At 38.7% G+C, this 19,071-nt stretch overlaps 1 protein-coding gene across 2 annotated transcripts in view; it reads right to left on the bottom strand.

Annotated features, from left to right (window-relative positions):
- The window catches only part of LOC139730820 (cytoplasmic aconitate hydratase-like), a 35,594-nt gene extending 21,087 nt beyond the window's left edge, over positions 1-14,507 (bottom strand). The window contains exons 1-5 of one of the 2 annotated variants that reach the window (XM_071641689.1): positions 14,466-14,507; positions 6,554-6,649; positions 3,850-4,018; positions 2,906-3,043; positions 307-471 (exon numbers count right to left, since the gene is read on the bottom strand). In XM_071641689.1, the coding sequence (XP_071497790.1) occupies positions 307-471; positions 2,906-3,043; positions 3,850-4,018; positions 6,554-6,649; positions 14,466-14,481 (584 nt within the window). In that variant the 5' untranslated portion in view covers positions 14,482-14,507. The remainder of the gene's footprint in view (positions 1-306; positions 472-2,905; positions 3,044-3,849; positions 4,019-6,553; positions 6,650-14,465) is intronic. The other variant, XM_071641690.1, reaches the window with a different exon arrangement.
- Between the last annotated feature and the right edge of the window lie 4,564 nt (positions 14,508-19,071).

The raw sequence follows: 19,071 nt of genomic DNA, 5'->3' as shown, positions 1-19,071 counted from the left end.
TTGTGTTTGTACAAGCAACACTGTTTTAAAAAAGAAAGAAGTTAGCTAGCTGCTTACCAAAGCAGATTTGATGCTGATATCTCACCAATCCCTTAATCAAACATTTACATATGAACACCTCTGCATACATACAGGAGATTTATCAACTTCTTTTTTCTTTCTCAGCAATAATGTTGAATTACGTTTTTAAAAAATACATTAATTTGACTATGCCACATTCACAGGGAAATTTAAAATGACTGAAACTAGAAGTAACTGCCCCCAACCCCTTTCCTTCAAGAGAACATGACCCAATCTCAAATTTACCAATCTGAGGGCAAGTGATGGTACGGACAGATTTCGTCTAGTATGGGCAGCCGGTAGCCCTGTCCTATGCATGCTACACAGCTGTCCACTGCGCCTCCACAGGACGACCGCCCTGCATCACCCCCACCTGGGTTGGGCGTATTGCGCGTTATCCTGGGACGGAAGCTGAAGAGGTAGTGAAACACCATCACTCAGGGGTGTTAGCATTGAAAGTCAGGGAACAGGACTCAACAAATGGAGGGGGGGGGGGGGGGGGACAACGTAGCTATGGTACTCTTGGATTTGGTGGCAGTATGTTATGAATAGCATGTATACATTATCACAACAGCACAAATATGGCATTTGGAAATGTCTGTCCACATTTTTCATATATAAAGATTACATGTATCTAATACTCCTTACTTTAAAAAAAAAAATCTCAACTTCAAATTTAGATACTAATTCCCATATACAGTTGTATAAGTTTTGGTTATTTACATGGTATGTCTTATTCATACCCAGTGATGCATCTAATCACAGCACAGGATGGTGCTCTCACTATGTGTAATAACTGCCTGATATGTGGGCAACTGCTAATGACTGCAACTCTTCAGTCAACAGCCAAAGAGCCAGCTTTAATCAATGTATACTTTGATCCCTCTTTACTTCAGGCCAAAATGGCTGCTAACATGCAATCTTCTCATCTGCCACACACACACACACACACAGAGCAGACTATTAGTGGTTGTTTAGTTGTTTTTTTTTCCTTCTTTCTCTGAACAGCTTGGTATTTGCATTTACTGTTCTTTTTGAAAGAAGCTTGCAAAGAGCTTGGATGCATTACTAGTATGATGCTGATCTTGAATTAGCCTTCAAAATTTTAGGTTCCTGCAATGTTAGTTACGATCATTAAAAGTTATGACAGTAAACCACAGGGTCCCATGTACCGTATTTTAGCATTTGTCTCTTAGGTAGGGATTTTGCTTTTGAAAACTAATTCAAATCCTTATTGACAAAATAAAGTAAAATTTAGTTATACTGACAAAAATTCAGACTAAAAAGTATCATACATGTGGAATCTATTCAATGTGGTAACAACACTAAAAGCTTATATACAATGTATGAAAATATATAATGTTGGCGTTGGATAAGTATAGAAAGGACACATATAAAGGAAAGTACTGCTCTCAATATCCCCCTTATACATCAACACAAAAGGGAAACTGGTTAAATTGCTACATAATATTTGATTTAATCGTACATGACTAATGTATGATTAAAGAAACGTGTGGCTTCTGTTACTTGTGACAACTATGTAAAAAGCATGTAATGGAGAAATTAGATATGCAACACTAATACAATGTAAATTCAAGTAGATTATAAATGTGATCCATCACCATGTTACCCTGATAAAGTTGCAGAAATAAATGCACCACAAACAGAATGTGTGTTCCAAAATCAAAAGACTGTTATCCTTTCTTCAACTTTGTCTTCTTCTATGATCACAGCCTAAGAATATTCTTAACATAAAATAGACTTTTCTGCTTTCATGAAAGATACCACTTTGGTGGTATAAATCACCACACTGTGTTTTAATCCACAATCATCAAAACATCCTTGTCCTGCAACTGAATTGCAAAGCTATTGCTCATATTTATCAGGTGATGAACTTTTGAATCTGTTCTGTGGTTGGCTTTAGGGGTTTGGACTTTGGAGGATCAAAGCTTTATAGTGTCAGAATTCAATCATGTCAAAATCAGCATGTGGATGTTCATACAGCGACTCTGTCAGGCTTTCACAGTGTAGGCCATACTGTATGCATCAGCAAAAAGAAGCAGACTGCATGTGCCTAATCAAAGCACTACCGAAGGGATTAAAAAACAGCATTTTAGTGTTCACAGACCATTTATGCCCAAGCAAATCTACTGACATAAAGTCACTAAACTTATTCACATTGGGAAAAAACGTCAATGGATAGGAAATTCACATGGGGTGCTATAAACAAAGCTGCCATATAAATAAATTGCAGTGAATTTATATAGATGTTAACATACGGAAAAATGAAAGGAGAGTATTACAATGTCAGATGCAGAGTAATGTCACAGCAAAGAGAAATGAAAATATCTAAAATAAGTTTACGGTTCATCACACAAATCACACTCAATGCAAATAATTCAAGAAATGCACTGTGTGACACAACAGATCAGAAAAACATCACTGTAATTAAACTCTGAATATTTAAAGGAAATTTGGGCCTCCAGTTTCATCTGTACAGATAAAATCACAAGTTGTGTCAATTACTTCCTTTCAAATTCTTTCATTTAACTATTTTTTTCAAGTTGCTGTGGTCATTTTGTAATATATCTATTTGTGGTGAATCAAAGAACTACTGAATACTCCTTTTTTTTCGTGTACATCTTTAAATAGAACTTTAAAAACATACACTTTGTAGGTGATGTATTTCAAATAATTCACAAATTTTATTCAAATTGCGAGACAAATGTTCAAGTCTCATGTCAAAAATAAAATGACTAGTGTGTATTATGTACAAGAAAGACATCTCACTCCCAATATTTGGTACTTGCTCTGAGAGAGATGAAGGCCCACAAGACTAGCTCACCTCCGCGTGACATCTACTTGGACCGAGTGGTCGATGACCAGGTCTGCTGGACACACAGGGTTGATTTTCTCCGGGTTGCCGCCAAGCCGCTTCACCGCATCCCTCATGGCTGCAAAGTCCACTATGGCAGGTACACCCCTTTGGTTCAGAGCAGGTGCAAAGAGAACTGATCAGTATTCGTAACTGACATTGTCATTGCAACTGATTGACAAATTGCCCTACATCGACATAAATAAGCACTGAATTGATCAGTGTTTTAGTAGTAGCCATGATAAAAGAAATCATGGGCATACATACTCGAGCAGGATTCGAACCTACGACCTCCTGGGTCCCGTTTCATAAAACTTGTTATCAGTGACAACTGGCACATTTCTATGACAAATTTGCTCTCAGCCAATCAGATGCAAGGATTTCAGTAGCTTATGACAACTATGACAACTTGTCACTGATAACAAGTTTTATGAAACAGGGCCCTGATCTCCAGACAGGCGTCATCTCCACTAGACCATTGAGATTCCGAAAGTGTTGGTTCTAATCCTTATTGCATGTAGCAGGTCATTCTGACATTGTCATTTCAGAATCTGCACATTTTGCTCCTTTTGTTTGCATCAAAAGTTTCCTCTATCCCTCTAGTCCATTTCTTTGTTGTGTCTATAAATGGAATGATTGATATCATTTACAGCAGATTCATTCTTCTCTCATATCATTCATAAGTGAAGTGCATTGTGCATAAGAACATGTCAGTACAACTTCCCAGTGTTCTGCCACTTTCTACACCATCTATAGTTTGACAATCATGCACACAATGGAAGTGGAGAGACATTGTATGTGAATTGATCGCAAGTGTCAGATTTCGGGACTTTGACCCAATGGGGAAAGGTAGACCAAACAATATCCCAGTCTGCCTACAACACCCTACCAACCGATTTTCAGTGGGTACTAACGTGAAATCTTGCATGATCACTCTCGCTGGCTTGAATGGAACTTCGACCGAGTTGTGTTGGTTCGCCTCCCAGTTCAAGATGTTCTCAACATCCTCCTCCTTGATGAAGAAGTTGTCGCAGTTTCTCATGGCGGATTCCAGCAGCACACGTATCGAATATGGCAAGCGATCTGTTTGGTGAGGAGGGAAGCATAGATCATACATTTTCTATGAATTTGTATTGCAATTTTCACTAAATTTCAATCGCAATACTGGGATGTTACGCAAGCGATAACACAAGTTTCACAATAGTCATGATTAAAAGAAGAAGCCTGGTATGATGGTAGAAGGCAGGGAAATTCAGCACCTTGCATACACTAAACTGACATGAACTATGACTATGTGTAACTCTCATCTCACCCTACGACACATAGTTAATACTTTGATATGGGAATATCATTTACCTGTGGTACATGTTTCAAATAACAAGAGTTGTATCAGAGAATTCAACATAAGACAAAGAATCCCTCTCTATGGCCCGAATTCACAAAGGTGGTACAAATGAAACCATGGTTTAAACCATGGACAAAAACCATGGAGCGTCAAGTGTCGCACGTAATATTTTGTTACGAAATTGGTCATTTCATTGACAAAATGACTATTTCGTTAACAATCATTTCGTGGAAGAAATGTTCATTTAGTTACAAAATGTTGTCATTTCGTTACAAAATAATCATTTCATCGACGAAATGACTGATTTCGTAACGAAATATTCCATGCGACACTTGGCGCTCCATGGTGTTTGTCCATGGTTTAAACCATGGTTTCATTTGTACCACCTTGGTGAATTTGGGCCTACAATTTTGTTCCCATTTAAAGCTATTACACATACAATGTAGCTACTGACAGATAATTGAAAAAGAGTAAATTATGTACAACCTTATTGTACATATTTTAACTTTCTTACAGTTGTAGATCACATGATATGGGTGGCTCTGGTTTGTTGCTTTCATACAATGCTGGCTTGGAATCGCTACGTGATTTTCAGTAGTGCACAAATACAAAGTTAGGAATCTGACACAAAGAAAAGGCGAGGGGCTTCTTTCACCAAATACTTTGCTGAAACCTTCACCCATGACTGCAGTTCCCACAACGCATTGTGGCAAGCCCCAATCAACTGTATGGTACTGTACATGTATGTGTGTTATTGTTAATGTCATTAGAACTACCTACATTCATTGTGAATTGCAGTAATTGAAACTCTCATCATCCAACCAATGGTCTTGGACTCACGCATTATCTTAATGGGGTAATCAAGGAGAGTTGAGAAGGATTCAGTTTGACATGTTACAAACATAACTGAAACATGGTACAGTACATTTGTACATGTACAATGACACAGAGCAATCTTTTATTCATTCAAACACGATCCCACTTACATGCGTATCTTTTTAGAGTAATTGTATATGTGCCTTTGATATCATGTTTAGAAGGTTGTTCATGAAAGACATGTGAAGAATAAGAGCTTACAGGTGTACTGGTAATAAACAAGAACAGATAACAAGTCAACGAAAAAATGAGTCTTTGAAGATAACCTCTATGCTTACACTGTGTATAAACGCATGCTTCATAATGAAGTGAAATTTGTAGGTTAACCAAAGTAAATATTGAAAGCTTTCAAACTCTAAGATGCTTTTTTCTCTCTGTTTGACACTCAACCACAGTTGTGCATGACCTCTAATGACCCCAAAAGTGGAAGGCAAACTATGCCTCAGAGAATTCTTGCCTAGTTCAAGCAGCTAGTAGATTTTAAGGGTTGCCTAGTGCAGTCTATGTTAATTCTAAAGGCAGGGGGAATAATATCATCCATAACATTTGTCGGTAACGAGTCGGGGGAATGCGTACTTTTTTCAAAAAATGAAATTTTGTGAAATTCTCTTTATATTTTCCTTATATTGTTGTACGCATGTGACATCTAAGTTATTCACACACTGCAGTAGTCTTTTCATCCAGCGGTTACTGCACAAAAACTTCAAAAATTCATAACTTTTGAACGGATTGTCCGATTTCCCTCAAACTTTCAATGATGTGTTCCACTAATATTGCTACATTCTCTCAATCCTTATGTTTATGAAGGTGAACTTGTCCTTTAATGATCATGATGGTCAGATTTTACAAGTTTACATTTATTCCTGCCTTGGTTCAGCAGCTTGTAAATTTCAAATTGACACACAAGTAAATACGAACAAATAGGGCACGGCCTAATTGGTTGTGAATTTACCAATATAGCTCCACACTAGTGGATGGGACCGAGCTGCCGAAGGCTGTCCGTAGGTTTTAATCCTGAATGTAATTAGAGTGCTGCGAATGTTGTGCTGTGTTTGATACTAAACCAGGTGTCTGACCCACATTTTTTTTTTAAATTATTATCATTTTTATTTTTATTTTTTTCTAACTGAACACGCATGAGACAGCCCCTTACAATCTTGGCTTTGTTTCTTCTACTTTTTGGTAGACATTACATGAAGAACTGAGAAACATTGGCCTGGGCGTTTTGCTTTTAAAGAAGTATGATCAGTACAGAATCATGTGGATGGAAGTACATGTACTGCATTTAACATGATTTCATGCCAACATTAATTTCTGAAAGGCTCCATCTAAGTGATTTACACTGCTGCAGATTTCCCTGATTGTACGGTCATGTGACGCTGAGTAAAAAATCTCACCATATCTGCTGTCATTGAGAGCTGTGACATTGAAGAACTGGTAGCTCTTGCCATCCACTTCAATAGCCTGTTTAAGGCTGTCAAACTTGTTAGATCCTGAAGAAAAAGAACAAAAAATCTTATATTCAATGAAACTGTAGTACAAGAAACAAATATCTGACACGTTTTATGCTGCAAAAATATATTTGAACTGCAACATTTGCTCTTGAATATATTCATACTTTGCATATGTGACCGCCCAGCTCAAAAGCCACAAAAAGCAGGCCAAAATGAATATCAATTTTTTAGTTTTCCACATATAAATTAAAAGAATAAGGTCTAAGCTTACATATAATGATATATTCAACCATCCTAACCCATTCAAAAAGTGATTTACATTGTAAATAAGAGAGAGTTAGGAGGTGAAGTTTCATAGATAATGAAGAAAAGAAGAATTAAAGATTAGGGGCACTCAGACATGCCATGCAGCAGTATCAATGAAAACATGTCTTATACATAGTGAATGCAGCGCCTGTCTAGGAAAAAAAAAATAGAGGGTCCAGACAAACTGCTAATATCTTGTTTTCAGTTCAGTTATAAGCAGCCAAGTTTTGACGGTGGGCTGAGAAAAGATTACTCTCCGATGTAAAGTTTACAAATTTTAATCAGACAACCCAAAGGACATACAATTTTTGTACTGTACTTTGGTCCATTACAGAGAATTCTAATCTGTGACTTTGACCCCGTTTACATTGTGCAAAAGGCCAAATGCGAGGCCAAAATTGGCCGTGCATTTGGCCATGCTCTGGAGGTGGTCTCGGCCATGGCCGAGCTGCGGCCGAGCCCGGCCTTTTCTTGGTGTAAACAAAAACTGGGCCAAATGCGCGGCCAATTTTAGTCTGGCTTCCAAACCCCGTTGCCTGTACTATTTCGCTATTCAGGATATTAACCCCCTCAACATCGAAAACTAGTATAGTTTAAAGGTGGTTTTGTCCTGCAAAGGATTTTTCCTTCGGCAAAGGCCTTTGCCCGAACGATGACTTCGTCGCCACGGAATCCAGTTGGCAAAGGGTCTGAAAACCAGACTATACCAAATTGCGTTTGTTTACAAGCAGAGCGCCACTACGAGAAAACATTGAAAGGTTTGAATTAAAAGCGTGGCCGAGCCTTGCAGTGTAAACGGACAAAATTGCGGGGCTCGGCCTCGCAATCGAGGCTGGGCTCGGCCGCAGCTCGGCCCAGCCCTGCACTGTAAACGGGGTCTTTTAGTGGGCTTTGAGCAGGGCAGTCACAAATTGTATCTACTGTAGTTACATATGTCACATCGATCACATAGATTAAGGAAGATGGGTTTCCTCATCATAAATGTTCATACTCTTCTTCACTATCAAAAGCAATTTCAGTTTGACACTGTTTTTCAAAGGATAACAAAACACTCAATTTTGAAGTGCACTAAGACTTAACTTTGCTAAATCTGATAGCTTTGTGACAACACATTGCGAGGCTACAAGGTACGTGAAGATCTATTTTCTTTTCTGTCATATCACTTGGGCAGTTTAGCTTTCCGTCAGATCAGCGATCTCCTTTATTTACAAATGCAATTATCTGAAATGTACAGTGTATTTTTAATCTCATTCTCCCATGGCATTATTCAGAAGGAATATTTGTCTCTTATCAGCACTGCCAATGAAAATAAAACAATACAGAGATATTCTTTTCAAGTGCACTTCAAATAAAGTGCTAAATGTACAGAGTACACTGACTGACCTGCACAGTACCACAAAGTGAGGTACTTCACAAACAATGCAAGATTCAGTACAAAGTCTAGTTTATCAGCAGGGCAATGCGTTTATTAAAACAAAATGATAAGTGCATTCACAGCACAATTCTTGTAATCACAGCATATGTTCAGGGTCACGTTAAGAGGTCATTCAGACAAAGGACACAGTTTTTAAACTCTACTTACTCTAATCATCGGCAAGGTAAACACATAGATCATGAGACAGAAAAACTTCTTCAAAACCAGAATAGACTCCTATGGAGAATCTTTAATGATAAGTGTGCAAGTGCACTAAACAAAAAGTATTGCAAACCAAGAGCTAGCCTATGAATGAAATATTCAAAGAATCTGATGAAAATATGGTTGTATATAACAAAGATAAGTCATCTGCTATCACATTTAGAAACTCTTTAGTATACATGTACATTGTGTATACTAAATATACTGTCCCAGTTTATACATAATATTCACAGGGCTTGTAAATAACCATATGTACATTGTACCAGTGAGAACCAATTGTACATGTAAATATCAGGCCATACCAAGAAAAAATCAAATAAGAAATGAATCTGGTATAATGACAATGAACCAGAATGGATTCATGATAAAAGAGTGGATAAACATGCTCATCTCTAATTACGCAGATGATATGCGACTTTATCTGTCTTTTAAACCTACTGTGTCTTCACTGTCATCCGGCATTGCAAAACTTGAAGCATGTTGCAAGACCTGAAAATCTGGCTTGCATCCAATGGCCTTAAACTGAATGATAAATCTGGGTTTTTATTACTGGGTTCAAAGTACATGCTAAGTAAGGTCGATTATCAATCATGTCATGCCCGTATCGGTAGCATATGCTTTATTCCATCAAAAACAGCCTGTAATCTAGGTGTTTTAGTTGATAGGAAATGTCATTTCGAAGTCATATAACTCAAGTTCAGCAAAATGGCTAGAGATTTCAGCTGCGTAATTTACAATGTAAGTTTTATAAGAACATTTTTGTCGAAACCCGTGCAGCTGAAATGCTTATTCATGCATTGATTTCTTCTCGGTTGGATTTTTTGAATTCGTTCAAAACTTATGTTTCATGTTGACAGGGAAGAAGAATCAGATCAGTCAAAATGTGGTAGCACTGATTAGGAAGCATATTAATCCGTTGAAGACTAGTCGCGGGTATACTCGGGCAGGTGCCTATGGGAAACATGTGCTATTGCAAAATCAGCTGGTCCCCAACGTGTTAAAGGACAAGTCCACCTTCATAGACATGTGGATTGAGTGAAGGCAACAATATTAGTAGAACACATCAGTGCAAGTTTGGGGAAAATCGGACAATCCGTTCAAAAGTTATGAATTTTTAAAGTATCTGCGCAGTCACTGCTGGATGAAAAGACTACCACAGCGTATGATGTTACATGCGTACAACGATATAAGGAAAGTAAAAAGAGAATTTCACAAAACTTTAATTTGTTAATAAAGTGCACATTTCTTTGACTTGTTACTGACGTATGTTAAGGGTAATAGTATTCCCTATGCCTTCTGAAAGAGAGGAGTCGAGTGTTCTTTTGTTACGCGAGAAAAGGAAGAATATGTCAAATTTTCTTTATACTTTCTTTATGTCGTTGTACTCATGTGACATCACAAGCTATAGTAGTCTTCTCATCCAGTCGTGACTGAGCAAAAACTTCAAAAATTCATAACTTTTGAACAGATTGTCTGATTTTCCTAAAACTCTCACTGATCCATTCTACTAAACCCACATGTCTATGAAGGTGAACTTGTCCTTTAATGAGGGTCTTACAGCATTTGACAGTCTAAAATGACATCGAAGTAAAATCAACTGCTACAAGACCATAGCATCGATTGCAATTATTGACTGCAAAAGTAGTGCATTCAATTGTCTACCTACATTGTATTCAGATGTCAAAACACTAATTATATTTTGTATGTCACTTGAGTGTTGTGTGCCTTACGGTAAATCTAGCTCCATTGAGGTGATTCCTTCCTTATTCATTGCTTTGTGTCTGGCTAAAAAAGACTTTATCTACCATACTGTCTTTTTGCTATTCTCTTCATACAACAATGTAAACACTAGGTTATAAACAGAAACTCTGAGCACAGAAAGAAGGCAATCTTTTCGTTTTGAAGCGCCATGAGCACTGAAAGGTGGACCTGTGCGCTATACAAGTAGCCACTAATATTATTATCATCATTATTATAAACCCTTCCTAACATACACTAGTCTAGAGTCTACTTGAGCATCTAAACAATCTCTGTCTCAGTATTGCTGCGTTACGCTCCTATTTCAAAATCAGAATATAGAATCCATAAGAGTGAGTCGTTTTGAGCAATGACATGAAAGTCAAGGTCAATGTTGACATTTCAAGATGTTTAACTGATTTCAGATTTAAATAGTATGGGTTAGTCAACTGGGTTGGGTCATCTTTTGTGACATACTATTTGTACTCGAACTCAAAATTATCCAGACCTCATTAAAAAAAACAAAAAAAAAAAGTGGGCAAATGTATGCCAGTAATGATTTCAGAAAGAATATGCCATCCAATTACTGTAAAAGTGGATATTTTCGCATGACCAATTTTTTGCGCTCGGCCAAGTAAGAAGAGTTTCGCATGTTTTTAATTCCGCGGAATCAAGACATCAGCTATACTGGAACACATAGCAAGCAAAAATATCCGTATGCTTTTATTTTCCCGCTAGTTTTTGGTTGCGCGAAATGCACGAAAATTTCAACACCGTGAAAATTTTAACTTCTACAGTACCTAAGTTTTACTGCTCAAGCATAATGGGAATTGCAATTTCAGACCATGAGAATTTATTGCAAAAGTTACTTTGTATTTTTACAATGTACATGTAAATGTGATGTCCATGTATTAATGGAGGTAAGAAAATAAATTTGCAGTGCAACAAATCCATGAAAGAGTTCAGATTTAAAAATGCATCAACTATAGCACGAGGTAAAGTTCATATTGACACAGTAAAACATAACCACATTTGAAACTAAAGAAGCACTCTGAGAGCGCAGACAGCTGCCAAACAGCTGATTTCCACCAATGATCTTGTTCTTCCATAGAGATCAGTGATTTCCTCCCATATGTATACATATTGAAAATCATCCAAATTCACCAAATAGAAGCCTTTTGTTATGTCATCAACCCTCAGCTGCATGGCACACCTTGTCCTCGCAGAAACTAGCAAATGCACTTTAGTGCGCGTATGAAAACCTCAAAAATGTGCAGCTGGAACTCCGAAGTTCATTGACCCTACCTACAAAAATATTGACAATCCTTCATAAAATCCATGAAAATTTCTCGATCACTACCAAAATTTAATCATCTGTTCCTTGTGTCATTCTCAAGTTTTCCTGCAGGTTTCATTTAAATCCATTCACAACTTTTTGAGTTAGTTTGCACACAGACAAGCAAACCAACTAACAAACATTAATGAAAACACAACCTCCTCCCTTGGTGGAGGAACTAGGACCCCGTTTACAGTGAGTGAAAAGGCCGACTCGGCCGTGGCCGGGCCCGGCCTTCATTTCACTGTAAACGCGCAAAAGGCCAAATGCGGTACCAAAATCGGCCGCGCATTTGGCCAAGCTCTGGAGGTAGTCTCGGCCGAGCCCGGCCTTTTCTCACTGTAAATGCAAACTGGGCCAAATGCGGTACCAAATTTAGTCTGGCTTCCAGACCCTCTACCCGTACTATTTCGCTATTCAGGATATTAACGCCCTCAATGTCGAAAACTAGTATAGTTTAAGGTGGAAACCAGACTATACCACATTGCGACCGGCGCCTGCTCCCACTAATAGTGTTTGTTTACAAGCAGAGTACCACTACGACAAAATATTGAAAGGTTTGAATTAAAAGCCCGGCACTGTAAACGGACAAAATTGCGGGGCCGAGTACCGCAATTGAGGCCGGGCTCCGCCGTAGCTCGGCCCAGCCCCGCACTGTAAACGGGGTCAATGATCTTCAGTGTGAAGTTAAAAAGCAGAGAGGTCTCCCTCCATTAGACTCATATCTAGTCAGTAGTCTAGTACATAAATTGACAGCTCCTGCCTTCTTCTTTCGTGAACTGCTTTCTTGATCCCACACCAACCCATGCATGAAGCTGCCATGTCATCATCCTTGTTCATTGTGATACAAGTTGTACATTTTAAATTTTGAAAACATTCTTATTCCTCATCCAAAACACTACACATTGTCATTTACTTGGTACCCAGTAAAAGAACCTACATTGTAAACCAATTTATAGTTGTTCAAATTTAAAAGTCTGAAAGTCATCCGGATGGCAGAGGTCTCCTTTTTTACTAACTGCGACCAGCAGCCCCAACGTACAACGTACAGTGTTGGGGCTGCGCCGTTTTGGCATCGATATTTTAATGTTGTACCAAACGGGTGCCGTTCCGGCGCTGTACTTCCTTAATTTTTCAACAAAAACTACTGGGAATACTTACATGGGTCGACTAAACCTAAATGATTCACATCGGCGACTGTTTGATGCATTTCATTGCTTATGATGCAGAAAATGCTGTCTTATAAGGCAAATATCTTCAGCTCACCGATGCTCACTAAAACTCACAATCACTTGCACATGCGCACACAATGCATTCAGTGCAGTGCATTGACAGCTGTATTACTCGCTACATGATGCATATTCACCGTGCGATGTAACTGCGACAGCCGCCACACGCAGTGTTGCGTGTGGCGGCTGCGCCGTGCTCCCATAAAAGATCTTCATGTTGAACAAACGGGTGCCTTTGCGGCGCTATATTTCCTTAATTTTTCAACAGAAACTACTAGGAATACTTACATGGGTCGATGAAACCTAAATGACTATCATCGGCGACTGTTTGATGCATTTCATTGCTTGTGATGCACAAAATGATGTCTTATAAGCAGCTCACCGATGTTCACAGAATTCACAATCACTTGCACAAGCGCACAGAACTAACATAAGCGAAACTGCGGGGAAGCCGCCAGGACCGCGCCTCGCGGCGCGGTCTCCGGGGCTACGTGCGATGATGCATTATTCATATCCTTTTGCGTCCGTAACGTTGACGTCATTGTTTACGCATGCGTAGATGCGTACTGATGGATATACACGTTCAAAATGGCAGCAAAGCTCTCCACTAGGGCAGACCGCCTACTCCTAAAAAATGTGAAAAATTATGCAGTTTCCAGATAAATTGGTGAGAAGGACCAAGGCAATGGGGTAGTGTATATTTCATTTTATATTGTCACTGTATTTATGATGGACATTTAGCCATGGTTTATTTGTGAAGTTGCCGTATATGTGGCAATAGGGAGTTGTTCGTGATTCTCACTTGAACAAAACTGCGGGGTAGCCGCCAGGACCCCGCCGCAGAGTGGCGGGTCTCCGGGGCTACTTTTTTACTACTTTTAACGTTACTTGGGCCTGGATTTCAGTCTAGGGGGAGTTTAGTTTGCTACTCCTCGCACTTGTACAATGAAATCACACACATTGTTGGAGTACAGTTAATTCTGAGCATACCGACGGAACTGGAACAGAAACAGAAACATGATTACCAACTGGAACAGCAATGCAATGCCAGGCATAACCGCAGCAGTGACTGGTTACAGAGCCCCGCGCCGGGGTTATGCCAGGCAGTGCAGTGATACGACCACACTTCCCAACAACAAAGTTTGATTTAGATACACCACGCGGTGCGTTAGGATTTTCCTCTAATACAGTAATGACCTTACGATCTTTATGAATGAATGAATGAAACAGAAAACAAACAAAAAACAATGGCCAGCGTACAGCCACAGATCAAACAGCCAAGCGGTAAAGGGATCGAAAGCCACTGCTGCTGCTGCGGATCCTACGAGCGAGCGGAGCTGGCAGCAGAGTTCGGCCGGACAAGAGCCGCCACGTTAGGGCAACTGTACCGCTTTTCACACGCGCCGGTCAGCCACTACATCAAGGTCACCAAACTGGCAAAAGGCCGGGTGGTTCGGGAAGTCTAACTTTTCACTAGCGCCTCCCTGTCTACCTGTCTGACAAACTGATAACTATATCCTTCACATTATAAGAAAGTGTTGATTATCAATAGCCACCATATATTCAATAGTAATTCCGACAAAAAGCGTGAGGAAAAGAGAGTCTATTTACGTTTTAAGTCCGCCATGACGAGTCGTCCCCAGCTCACGTATGCGTGCTCGATGTTTTGTCAACGCTATCGCTACAATGCATCACCAATGCATGTGCGATCAAAGATCGTATTGGTGCGATGCTCCATACAGTATGCATGCGATGCATGCGCTCGCTCGCTGCTAATCGCTCACGATCGCTAGTTAAAAGAAGCTCCCATAGGTACACGTCACACACACACATGCACACACACAATCAAGATCGGCTCGATACGACTCGACGCGATGGATCGGAGAATCGTGTACAGTAGAGTAGTATTGTACTTATAGTTAGTTTAGTTTAATAGTTAATTAATTCAATCACCCCATGGGGTATGCGAGTTCATTAAACCAAACACAAAATATGAAAACAGCGTATGTACAGAATGGCAATGACCCAATAAACTTGATGTCAAAATCTAAACTCGTACAGTATACGCGGAATATTTCGCGAGGTTGTTATTTTCGCGAATATCGCGAGTTAGGTGCTATTCGCGTTAAAGACACGCGAAAATATTGACTGATCCCGATGTGGATGTGACATACGCATGTATACATTTCTCCCTTCAGTACAGGACTCCACGATCGCGAATTTAACCACTCGCGAAATTGTCAGGAATTCCCGATTCGCGAAAATTTAGACTCGCGAAATAATGGCGCATATACAAGGGCAAGCCAGGGTGCTTTTTGGACGATAACCGATATTATACTTACAATCGATGCATTCGGCAAAGTAAAACATGTTGTAGTTGTTGAACCCTCGTTGATTTTCATGTTGAAATAATCATATTGCGCCTTTATAAACCATTCAGCAGTAACTTGTAATACAAACAAAATAATAATGAATTTCCGTGTTGATTTTCCTTTTTTTTTGTCAGCATGATCTATCAATCAAAACATCATGCACCACATGAAATAAAAGCCAGAAAGCGAAGGTTATACTTTCGGCCCAGATGGGAATACAATAAAGATATCTTAATGTTATCTTATGCAGTGATTATTTCGCTTTCTGGCTTTTATTTAATGTGGTGCATGATGTTTTGATTGATAGATCATGCTGACAAAAAAAAAAAGGAAAATCAACACGGAAATTCATTATTATTTTGTTTGTATTACAAGTTACTGCTTGGCCGGGCCGGGACAATCGGCTCAAAAGTTTTGGTTAAAACCATATGCTGTCATTGCAGGATAAGAAGATCTATCCCTGCAGCAAATCGTCATCATCTTATAACAATAATACTAATTTTAGATAAGGATAAGAAGACTATATGCAGCAATTCGTCATTATATATCTTATAACAATGATACCATACTAATTGTACCAAATGTCATTGACGTAATTGAATGTGTTTGATCATGATCACACAACGTTACAACATAAAGGAATACATTTTAAAAATAGATTCTCCACTCACAGACTGCCAGAAGATGATTAACAGAGATTACAAAAAGCTGTTTCATGCATTGGCATTCTCTCTCTGTATACCCAATACACCCTATAATGCCTATGGGTCTATCACTGCCGACATAATACAACATATTACAGGGCTGCCAACATCGGAAACTAGTTGAGAGTGAGACTCCCATAGGCCAATGCTGTAATTTAGGAGTCAAAATGAGTGAGATCAATAGAAATGCATGCAAATGAAATAAAGTTTTAGAGTGAGAAAGGACCAAAATGAGTGAGAGTTGGCAGCCCTGCTATTATCATATCAGCCCCCAAGGGGGAAGTTTCCTTTGTTTTGTTTGTTTTGTTTTGTTTTTTTGTAAATGATGGAATGGTAACATGGAATTACATGTTTGATGTATTGATAAGTGACAACTTAAGAAAAACTATGAATTGAATGTGTTTAATGACATCCAAACAGATCGACCCCTGCTCAGGGCACCGGGGAATCGAGCTATCATAATATTATTATAGGCCTAAACAAATGGTCCGTGCTTTAACACAGTATTATTGTGATAAAAAAGAACAACTACAATAACAGCTTGGCTGGTGATGGCAAACAATGTATAGCCATGTAAAGCGATTAAAAAAAAAATCTATATGTTTTTTATTATTAATATGCTGTTTGTTATTATGTCTCGTATCACGGGTATTGTACAAGATCTTTCTGAAGTCATAAGTCAATTGCTATTTTTTGCCAAATGCTGGTGTATTTTTTTTTTTAACTGGCCAGGTGCTTTCCATTTCATTTTTTTTTTAATTTCATTTATTGAGTTTCCACACAAATCATTAAGTGTTGCGTCTACAACATCATCCATCCATGGCAATGTAAACACATAAATCATAAGTTATACGTTCAGTGTATATACAAATAGCATTTACATAATGGCTATAGCACAAAATCAATTGAACATCATTCTCAAGGGTACATTCATGACGGATAAATGAAATTGTGTGTGGAAGGAACCTAAATTGTCCACTCCCCCCCCCCCCAGCTTCACCAGTCACTAACTTTCAATCCTTTCTTCTTTTCCCAGCTCATCTCTCACACCACTATTCTCCCCTTTATTACTTCAACATTTTTTTTTTTTTTTTTTACTGGCTAGGTGCTTTTCATTTCATTTTTTCATTTCATTTACCACTCAAGTTTCCACACAAACCATACAGCGTTGTGTTTACAACATCCATCCATGACAATGTGATAACACATTTCTCACACCACTATTCTCCCTTCATCTATACTTCTCATCATTACTTAGGGGAGATGGAGGGGGGGGGGAGGGACAAGAGGAGATGAAATTTCTTGAGGGGATGTGTAGGGTTTTTAAACAGCTTGTATGTGTGTGTGTGTGTGTGTGTGTGTGTGTGTGTGTGAGGGTGTGTGCGTGTGTGTGTGTGTGTGTGTGTGTGTGTGTGTGTATGTGTGTGTATGTATGTATGTGTGAGTGAGTGTGTGTGTTTGAGGATGCGACTGGTGGGCGTGTGTGTGTGTAGGTAGGGCCTACGTATTGTGTACGTTTGTGCAGGTGTTTGTGTGTAGATTTTTTATATGAATTATACATTTTTGTTATTCATATCAATCAAGACACAGTCTGTGCAATGCTTTTGTTTGTTGTGATTTGTTAGTTTGTTGTACTATTATCATTTATCAGTGGAAGGCGAATTTCTGTATTCATTTAAGAGACAATAACGTTTCTTGTATCCTTGTACACAAATAACTTGTACAGTGTATACCATTATTATATGTATATATACTAATGCATTATTGTATTTACTAATTAATGTATGACACAGGACATTACACTTTTGTATAATCATGGACCTACAACACATGGACATTCATCGCTCGTTAATTAATTCGTGCACCTGTTTCGGTCAAAAGCGTCACAAAAACACTTTGAACATGCTTTCCTGCTTTGATCCAGTGTTGTCCACCGATAGCCAGCCTGGATAAAAACAAGACGGCGCTTTGAGAAATCTAAAAACTACATGCGCAGAAGCTAATAACTCTCTAAATGCATGTGCAGTTGTAGTGTATATTGCGAAATCATCGCTAAAACAATTTCATTTGCGAAATGCAAGTACTTTACAAGGAAAAGCAACTAATCAAGCAGATTGACTGTGATTTGTAATCTATTTTCCCCATTTGTCGCACATTGTTTCAGAGTAAACACTAAATGGGCAGTGACAGTAGACGACATGCTTGTCTTGCCGTTCAGGGATGTTACATGCATTGCCGCAAGTGGCCGCTTCACCAATTTTGTGACGCAAAATTTGTCCTTGTTTCAGGTTTGGTGCTCCCCATCATTGGTGTTTATTCAAAGGCAGTTGAGTCTGAAAAGGCACCTCAGCCAAACAGGACCAAAATGAGGGAAACCCGGTTCTTTTGTCAGTGATGATGCACGATTACACAATCGTCATTGTCCAAACGTTTGAATGTACTCATTAAGATGCACATAATCAGGTGGTGGTGGTGAACATTGGATCACAGAAAGACCTCCGTTCATGGTCCATGTGTAGTAGGTCCATGGTATAATCAAGTAGCCTATACACAGTCATGACAAGCTGAATGCATAACTCAAGTCATTCAGGTATCCTGATAAGTCAGTAAGCCAGTAAGCTGAATGGTCACACTGCTTGTTTTAAGGAATTAATGTTCTCTTCTTGAGGGGGACTCGTGTTTGTAGCTTGGCTGAATGATAACAATGATGATGATAATAATATGATGATAAAATGATAATAATAATAACTGCATTTATATTGCGCTTTACACGTCAGTGTTTCTAACCGCACTGGTGCTATTGCACACACACACACACACATACAAACAACAACAACTATTTTTCTCTTTTGACGTAAAATAAATGAGAATATCATTAATTATGGTCTTTTAATAACATAGCAACAATGACTCTAAGAGAAAAAAACAGAATTTTCTAAATCTGCAATGGAAAAAAAATATATTTTTCGTATAATTTGAACCAATGGGAAAGCTTGAAGGAGGTGGTGGTGACCACATGAGTCTCATCTAATTTCTGTATTTGTGAAAGCATTTGAAAATTTAAATCTCATTTTCTATGTTGAATCATTATTGTGATACATTTTCTGCTACTTGTATTATATTGCGTTCGTCTTATCTTTA

Source organism: Diadema antillarum, unplaced genomic scaffold, assembly GCF_040938485.1.
Source record: "Diadema antillarum isolate AM-2024a unplaced genomic scaffold, OU_Dant_1.0 seq00000338_RagTag, whole genome shotgun sequence".
In the NCBI taxonomy this organism is placed as follows: Eukaryota; Metazoa; Echinodermata; class Echinoidea; order Diadematoida; family Diadematidae; genus Diadema; species Diadema antillarum.
This window is presented reverse-complemented; position numbering and strand designations above follow the sequence as displayed.